At 28.0% G+C, this 9,923-nt stretch overlaps 1 protein-coding gene across 1 annotated transcript; it reads right to left on the bottom strand.

Moving 5' to 3' along the window:
• Positions 1–1,191: 1,191 nt before the first annotated feature.
• LOC136090496 (deoxyuridine 5'-triphosphate nucleotidohydrolase-like) lies at positions 1,192–1,665 on the bottom strand. The gene has a single exon (XM_065817197.1). It carries the CDS (start codon positions 1,663–1,665, stop codon positions 1,192–1,194), a length of 474 nt encoding a protein of 157 aa, XP_065673269.1.
• Positions 1,666–9,923: the final 8,258 nt, after the last annotated feature.

Here is a 9,923-nt window from a genome sequence, read left to right as displayed (position 1 = left end):
TTATTAGTTTTTCTAAAAAAAATAAAAAATTATACAGAACAATGTTTATACAGTTAAATGATTAAATTGATATACTAAATTTGATTACATTCGTTATGATTATTAATAAAAGTTATTAATTCTAAAAAAATGTTTTCGATAAATTGAAGATCTATTAAATAATTTTCTACACTATGATCGTCATCTCTTATATTCATTGATGATATCATTTTTTTTATAGATTGACATCTTTCATAAATATTTTCAAAAACAATCAAATATAAATTTGATGAATTAGTTTGACGAATAGTTTCAATTGTTCGATAAAAGTTCATCTTCATTTCAATCATATTATCGACTACTTTACCAAATGAAATAGCTTGACCGTTTCTTACAAACAATGATATGTTTTGTAAACGAGTATGTTGTTCAATATCTAATTGTCTAATGTCGTCCCAAGCGTCCCAAAGAAGGTATTCTTTATCTTCTCTCATTTTTTTAATTAGTTAATCTAAAAAAAATAAAAAATTATACAGATCAATGTTTAAAAATATGTTGTAAATCGTGATTCCATTTAAAAAAAATTACCTAATTTTACATTTGATATACAAATTATTTTTAATTAAATAATCGTTAATGTCTGCTGTTTTTATAAAATTACAATATCCGTATCCAACATTTTCTTGATCTTTGACTGGACATTGAAAAAACACATTGTTTTCACTCGAAAAACTTTTTTTTATTTGTTTACCGTTAGGACCACATATTTTAAAAGTAATAATATGATTGATAAAAGGCCATTTTAATATCGCATCATAAGGTGTAGATCACATCATTATGTACAAACCAATTTCTTCTTCTTCATGTTTATCGCATTTCGTATGGATAGTCAATTTCATTAAAAATTGATAATTTTTATAATAAAAAGGAACACTATAATAAGCCTTGCTTTCATCTTTTAACTGTTCTTTAAAATTTTCAAAAATCCATATTTTGGTGCCTTGAACATGATGTTGCATTTCTTCCAACATGGATAATCGAAAATCTAAATTTTTTATTTTGTCGACATATAATCCATTAGTGAAAAAATTCGGATTATTGATCAGTGAAGCTGCATCATTGGTGAAAATAAATGATGTCATAATTTTTACTAATCTAAAAAATAAAAAAATTTTTTACAAAATATAACAAAAAAAATATTTTACAAAAAAATTATTTTCCAGTGGAACCAAAACCACCCTTTCTTTCTACATCTTTAATCATTGACATTTTTACTTCACCACAACAACACCCATTAAATTCTATTACATTTTTTACAGCTTTAAACTTTTTTACAAATCCCATTTGAGCAATAGCATCTCCACGTTTAATCACATAATTTTCTTTAGAATGATTCATCAATAAGACTTTAATTTCCTCTTTATAATCGGCGTCTATTATTCCTGGAGCATTTAACACTACCACACCATATTTGTAAGCTATACCTGATTTTGAATATATCTGTCCTACTAAATTTGAATCCATTTTATCTATATACACTCCAGTATTTACTAAAACACGTTGATGGGGTTGAAGTATAACATCCTTTGAGCTTCTCAAATCAAAACAAGCGCTTTCTTTTGTTTCATAAAAAGACCACTCATGAATATCTGTAATTTCGAGTGATTTAAACTCTTTATTTTCCATTTTATCTATCTCGCTGTCTTGTCCAAAAGATGATATACTCAAGTTTTTTTTCACTCTTTTTATATAAAATAGTAGTCATAACAACATTATCTCTAACATTAAAACAGAATTAAAAGTATAAAGTTCAAAGTTTAAAGTTCATCGTACCACATTGAACTTTAGACTCTTGATTAAGGGATTAACATTTTTTTAAAAAAACTTGTTTAGTACTTGTTTTTTTTAATCTCTCTTTTCAACTGAAACAGTATAAAAAGAGTTCATTTCCATTTCAAAGTTCATTCACAACACAACAAACATCAAAAAATGACAGAGTTTGAAACTGTTTACTGCAATAATAACACCTATGTTAAATTTGCAGATCTAGCAGCTGTTACTTTGTGGCTCATTGAATTTAAAGAAAAAAAAAATGTGAAAGAAAAACAATATTCTACTGTTCCTCTTAAACCGTTGGCGCAATTTAACTTTAATAAAAAAGAATTGATTTACAAACATAAAAATGAGGGCTGTGAAATCTTGTTACCATGGAGATATAGAGAAATGTGCGATCTCAACAAAACAAATTATTTGTTTAGAAGCAAATTGAAATTGACTTAAGACGACAACACATTTAAAATGAACAAAGGTGAACTCACTAATAATGTGGTGTTTAAATTTAATCATAACAAAATGACCAAAAAAGTATTGGAAAGTTTGATGTTGACTATGGAAGAAGCTCAAAACAAAGCCTATATGCAAGTAGCTTACCCTAAAACTCGCATATTAAAAACGATCGATTTTAGCAATTTTAGTATACGATTAGCCAAAGAAGAAGACGAAATTTATGCTACAGAATATGCAAGACAGTTGGCTATAGAACCATCTTTACATAATTCGTTAATTAAAAATGGCGTTTCACGAAATTTAAATCAAAATTTGAAAAGAGTTTTGCTCGAGCTTGCTGAAATTGAAACAAAAAAAAACCAAAGTCGAACCAGAAGTACCAGAAGTACCAGAAGATGAAGAATAATTTTTTTTAAAGAAAATTTTTGTAATTTTTTTGAATTAAAAAACCTGTTTTAATATTAAAAAAACTTGTTTTTTTTTAATCTCTCTATTTTCCTATATAAAGGGTGAAAAAAAATGACTAGCAAACAACTCGACGAAAGTCTCATCAAAGCTGTTCAACTTTTTTATCCAGATAATGAATTACATCCTATGTTGTTTGAATTTCACCATTTAAATAACACGTATGAAGAATGGCAAGACATTATCTTTAAGTATTTAAAAAATTTTAACTTGGAATTAAACTTGGAAGAAGAAAAACACAAGGATTTATATTATATTTTTATAGCTAAAGACTATGAAAATAGACTTGATTTGTTTGAAAAACCATCACGACGTTATATGAATTTTGTAGAACAAGCACCATCATGGAGAACGAGCATGCTAGAAGTATGTCGCCTGATAAACGATGATTTTTTAAATCTAATCAAAACAACTGTAGAAAAACAACACGAAGAATTAAAAAAACAACTAGAAGACTTTCTTAATGTATATAAACTTTATTACAAATCAAAAAACATGGAAAAGCAAACTTCGTGGAAAAGCAAACTTAAACCCACTTTGAAGTATTATTTTTTGTTTCCTTATCTATTTAACAAATGGGAATATGATCAGTTGAAGAAAAATTGTAAACTGTTAAATTACGTTGTTCCAGCTTGCGTGGACCCACCACCTTGTTTTTCGTTTGACGATAAAGTTTTTCATAATGGTTTATACACCCTATACACACCCATTCCTATTTATGAATATTTTTTACAAAAAAAAGTACATCAAGAAGGAGATAAAGTGTACATTTACAAAGCCTTTGAACGTTGCAATTTTCACGAAAAAAGTTTAATAGAAATGTTTCCCACAGCTCAATGGTTTTTTTCTTTATAAGAAATTTTAACATTTCAAAGATTTTATACAGAAAAGAGGACGAAGTTTATAATTATGAAAACGACAAAATAGTATCGAAACAACCTATTCATACAAACATTCATTACACCAAATATTATGTGACTGCGGAAGAAGGATTATAAACAAGACAATTTTTTTTATTTTTTTAATTTTTTTTCCATATCAAAAAGTTGATATACAAGATTATTTATTTTAAATATATTTTCAAAACATTCACAAGAGTCTTTTTTTAATATGTAAATACATTGAATGTTGTCTTTTATAAATTTAATAAAACTAAAGTATTCATGGTCATAAACGTTGCCATTTATTGTAAATCCGTTTACAAAATCTTCCAAATACAATGAAAACATCAATGTTTTATATCGAGGGCAGTGATGACAACAATTTGTTTTATCTTTGACATTTGAAAAATGTTCCAAGCATTTATCTTCGTTATTGACATATATAGGCAAGACAGAGATTTTTGGAAAGAACCACTGATTTAAATCAAACGTGAGTATTTTAAGCTCCTTTATCGCATTTAACACATCTTTTTCCATGCAACCACCTTTATAAAATACAAAGTTTCGTTCGTATTTTGAAAATTTTTCTTTTAAATAATCGATCACAGATGCACAAAATATGATTTCACTTGTGTATTTAAAACTAGGATAGTACTCTAACCCATGTATGTTGTTTCGACAATAAAAAAATACTTTTTTATATTTTTCATCTAATTTGTGATAACTAACACACGGAATGACTTGCGTGTGAAAATATTTTTTATCACCGATGTATCGTAAACATAATTCTCTAACACAATTTTTTCCCCACTGATGTCGATCACTGTTGGTTATAAATTCCAAATCTAACAACCACAACTAGAAAAAAAAATGCTTTTTTATTAAAAAAAGAAGCGTATTCTTTTAATAAAATGAATAAAAAAGTATAAAAAATCAAATTTTTCGAAAATATTTTTTTTTACATTTTTAATTAAAAAAATGAATCGCGTTGATAGCATCATTAAAAAAATTCACAACAATTGCGCAGTGTGCGCGCTCGATGAAGTATCTAAAAGATATAAATATTACGAACACAAGTCTGGAAATTCTTCACCTTCATCTGATTACGTAGAAGAAGAACATTTTACAGATAAAAATTCATTTGAATTTTTACAAAATGTACTTAAATCTAAAAGGATAACATTAAATTCTTACAGTATTGAAAAATGTTTTAAAAACAGCGAATTTAATAATTTACTCGAAAATCCTCAACTTTGTTCTGTTCATCTCAACTACTTTGATGATTTGAAAGAAACATATGGTGAACATTATGTAATAGAACTCTATAAAACCAAGCTTACTCTTTTGCTGCTAGAAAGAAAAATCAAACCACCTATGGTTCTAACAGAAGGCGATCAAACTGACGGTTTTGTGGATACGTTTACTTCAAAAGTAATACCTACCGTTTATTCTTTGATAGAAAAACTAGATGGTGCTTTAAAAAAGAAGTCTGTTAAAAGAAACATTAAAGGAATTATAAAGGAAGGAACCGGCGATAAAAAAACTTTATTTGTTAATATATTACACGCTGTTGTAACACTATTTATTGCGAGTTTTTTTAATTTAGAAAAAGAAGAATAAAAAAATGGCTACTGATGATTCTTTGTCTCGTTTTTTTAAAAATTCAGAATTTAAAAATTATTTTATAGGAATATATGCTTTTGACGAACTAAGTCAAACAAAAACACATATTCATATTATTCAACAAATGAAAAAAAATGGTTCCTTTATCATTTACAACAATGAAACTACAAAAGATGCAGGTCAACATTGGAGAGTGTTGATGAAAATAGACAAGGGTCATTTTTTTTGTTTTGATAGTTTAGGTGAAGAAAGTGTATTGCAACAAATTCCAAAACATTTAAGATTTAATAAATATTTGTTTGAAGCAGTAGAAGAAGTCAATAGCAATATACAAATCAACACGATTAACATTAACTACAACGAAATTGAAATTAATTCTTATATACGTCAATCCAATCATTTTCCTTCAGAATGGACAGCAGAAAATCGCGAATTTTATTGGTTTACCAAATTTATTTTAAAATATAGCGAAATCAGTGGCAATCAAAATGTATTTTTTTCATACAATAAATTTCCTTTTCAATGGAATGATAGTAGTTTATGTGGAGCATTTCCCGCCTATTTTGTAGCTCTAGTCTTTCGCAGCGAAAATGTATTATATACAGATCAAATATATTTACCTTCGTTGTGCAGATTGTTAAACCATTATTTTTTTGAAGTAACAACGCTTCATGCCTCTTCACTAGTTCAAATAAATCTTTATTCATTTTTTCAGTTTATTAAACACGAACTTTTTCAATACCTTGATAACACTGCTAAACAACTGTTTGAAAAAGACATGCAGTTGCATTTTTATATGAAAAAACAGGAAAATCTGGAACGTGATCTATTGTCTATGAAAACAAAACAAATTCCTTTACATTATGATATTTATGAAAAACAATTATTAGCTCAAAATGCTGCTAAAAGATTTTTAAAAGATGCAGGATTCATAAGAACAAATTATGAAGCTACGTGGGGTAATTTATCCCTACTGGATATTCAAGCCATTCCATCTGTGATAAACGAGGAAAATATTTATTACATGATGCAAAATGAAATGGATAGAGTTTATGCAAACAATTATACGCGATTAAAGACTGCCAATCAATTTTTAGATGTACCTATTGATGATGTCATGACTAAAAAAGAAATAAAAAGGCAAATTGCTCTGAATTTAATATAAACAGAATCATGAAGAGAACAGCGCACACGCTATTAGAAGAAATCGTAGGAGAAAAATGCGCCACGTGCAATGGATATGGTGAACTGTTTTTTGTAGTTTTAAAAGAAAAAAAAAATCAACATTTGTTAAAAAACTGCACTATCCACGTTGTAAATCAAGAAGTACGGATTTTTAATACTGTTACCAAAAGATCTGCAAAAATACATCTTTATAAAATAAATTGTTTAACTTGCAAAGGAAAAAAAACTATTCTAATAAAACGTTATAAAAAGAAACGAGAACAAGAAAAAAGAAACAATTTTTTATATGTACATATTTATTCATTAAATGAATTAATATAATATTTTTTTTACAACTTTTTTTTTTAATATACTTCAAACACTTTATCCGGAGGCATATAAGGGTTGGCAGGTTTTGTAACAACAGGAACAGGAGGCGTTTTTGTTTTTTTGCCTTTCCACGCTTTTTTTATACCGTATAACAGCGAACCCACTTGCAATGCGTTAGTTACATTTTTAGGCGTGATAAAATCGGCTAATCCTCTTCCTCGTCGGACTCTTCTTCGCTTACGTATCTTAGATCTATAACGTCATTTCTGCGTTTTACGTCGATAAACCATCCGCCAAGAGAACATCCAACAAAACGTATAAACTTTTTTTGACTTATTTCAAAATGATGTTTTTCTCCGTCTTCATATATAAATACAATAAGATATTTATTATTTGAATAAGTTACTTTAATAATTTGACTCTGTTTTAAACAATGTGACAAAGAAAAATCTCCCTTTGCTTTACTATTAGCTTTGAATAGTGAAATATAAAAATCTTCTAATTGTGGAAACGGATAAGCGTCTGCTGCGTAAGTTTCAAAAGTCATTTTCTGCTTCTTCGTTGTCTGCTTCTTCGAGTTGCCAAACGTTAAATGTCTCTTTAATAACATCAACAAAGTTTTCATAATTCATATTAAATGTGGAACAAATGTGGTTGTTTTCACCATAAAAAAATTCAATATGGGCTTTATTATTAACACGAGTTACTTTGATTTGTTTACTTCCATCCAAACGAAATACTAATTTAAAATTGCCTTCAACTTGTTTTAAACTATCGCTAGCTTCAAACTTGGAAGCTTCTACATTCATAACAGAGCTATAAAATTCGTTTAAACAAGTTTTAAACTCCTTTTTTTTTTGTTTATTTCAAATGAATTTTTTTCTTCAAATGAAATTTTTTATTTCGAAACAAACAAATTTATAGTACATTTTTAAAAAAAACAGAAAAAACACTATTAAATATTTTTTTTATCAATATATTTTTGGTATTTTATTGCCTACAAAAAAAACACCGTCATATACATGTGATATACTATATATTTTATTTATAATATCAAAATCTAATACAAAACCACCAAAAAAAGCGGATGTTTTTGTGTGTCCATTTTTTTTGTCGCCAGATATGATTTCAACAATGCCGTTTTTATACTCATAAGTCAAAATGTAATCTCCAAACGCACTCGTGTCAGTTCGTAAATTTTTTAACTCGTCGTTCTTATGTTTTTTCATATCTTCAAACAACCATTGATATTCTTTTAAATTTTCTTGAACGTGTTTTTTCATTCTTTGCACAAAACATTTGTCGCAATATTTTTTAATGTGACTTTTTCTTTTGGCGTGTTTACACACTGTTGAATTCATTTTTTTTGTAAATAAACGTTTTACAGAGTTGAGCTTTTTTATACATGTTTTTTAATCCGATTAAACTATAGTTTTAAACAAATCACCAATTAAAGGAATACCTCCTAATAGGTTACCAAGGAAACCTTTACCACGTTTTCTAAGTATACGTTTTCTCCCTTTACCAACTAAAGAATGATAAGGTCTTGGATGAGGTCTCGATTTTCGATGAACAAAAATATATCTTTTAGCATTTCTATGTCCTCTATGTCTTCTATGTCTCATTTTTTAAATAAAAATTGCTTTGTTTAACACGAACCACTTTTGCATAAATAGCTATAGTCCTTAAATAGTTTAATATTAAAAAGACCTTTACCACGCTTATAACTACGTGTTCGCCCTTTACCAATTAAAGAATGATAAGGTCTAGGATGAGGTGTCGATTTTCGATGGACAAAAATATATCTTTTAGTATTTCTATGACCTCTATGTCTTCTATGTCTCATTTATTTTTAAATATTAAATACTTCGTTTCTGTGTTTATTACGATCCACTTTTGTTAAAACAAAACGATATATCGGTTTTCCTACTCGATTTAATTCACGATTTTGTTTATTATTTATATACTTGCTTTTTGTTTTTCGATAACACATCAGTGCTTTTCTACAATATTGACGCTTTATTTTTTTTAAATTTTTCTTAACTCTTCTACGTCTTAGAGTTCTTAGTTCTGTATTATTGGGATCAGTTAACTCGTTTTCATCAAAAGAGGTCCTATCAAAAAATTCAAAAAAAGCATCCCTATGAAAAGGCCATTTTCCATCTACTGTATATTTGGGTAATTTAGATGTATATTTAGGTCTCAAATTGCTTTTATAGGAAGGTGTTGAAAATAAATTCCGTCTTACAATCATACGGGAAAAATCAATATCATCTGCAGCCATTTTTGTCTTTAACTTTTTTTTTTTTTTGACTTTGACTTTTTTTTTTTGACTTTAACTTTTTTGACTTTAACTTTTTTTCGACTTTAACTTTTTTTGACTTGTATTTTTTTTATATCTTTTTTTTACAAGATAAAAAAACATAGTGTCACCCTGACACAACCTTACTTATTCTATCTTCACTTTATCTTAGTAGGCCTACTTACTTGTGTTTTTTTCTTACAGTCTTTATATTTTTATACGGCCGTATTTTTTTTCTTACTTACTTACTTAGTCCTTACTTAACTTACTTAATCCTGCCTTAATCCTTAGCCTGCTTACTCACACACTCGTGCGCTCACTCGTTCTCACACACTCCACATACATTACCAAGTCTACTTTCGTCGGCTTGATATTTTTAACATATAACTATCTAGACATACATTACCAAGTCTACTTTCGTCGGCTTGATATTTTTAATATATAACTATCTAGACATACATTACCAAGTCTACTTTCGTCGGCTTGATATTTTTAACATATAACTATCTAGACATACATTACCAAGTCTACTTTCGTCGGCTTGATATTTTTAACATATAACTATCTAGACATACATTACCAAGTCTACTTTCGTCGGCTTGATATTTTTAACATATAACTATCTAGACATACATTACCAAGTCTACTTTCGTCGGCTTGATATTTTTAACATATAACTATCTAGACATACATTACCAAGTCTACTTTCGTCGGCTTGATATTTTTAACATTGAACTAACTAAACTTTCTACTACCTTCACCGAGAATCGAACCCTCAACGGTCTAATGTCATGGCGTTAGAAACATAGTGCGGCGAGCGAATGCACTATGCTACGTCGACGTGATGGTTCATGGAGTTTTGAATTCATTTAACATGTTATTTTAACACTTTA

The sequence above is a fragment of the Hydra vulgaris genome, chromosome 14 (genome assembly GCF_038396675.1).
Source record: "Hydra vulgaris chromosome 14, alternate assembly HydraT2T_AEP".
Classification (NCBI taxonomy): domain Eukaryota; kingdom Metazoa; phylum Cnidaria; class Hydrozoa; order Anthoathecata; family Hydridae; genus Hydra; species Hydra vulgaris.
The sequence above is the reverse complement of the archived record's forward strand: the minus strand, read 5'-3'. Positions and strand labels throughout refer to the sequence as shown.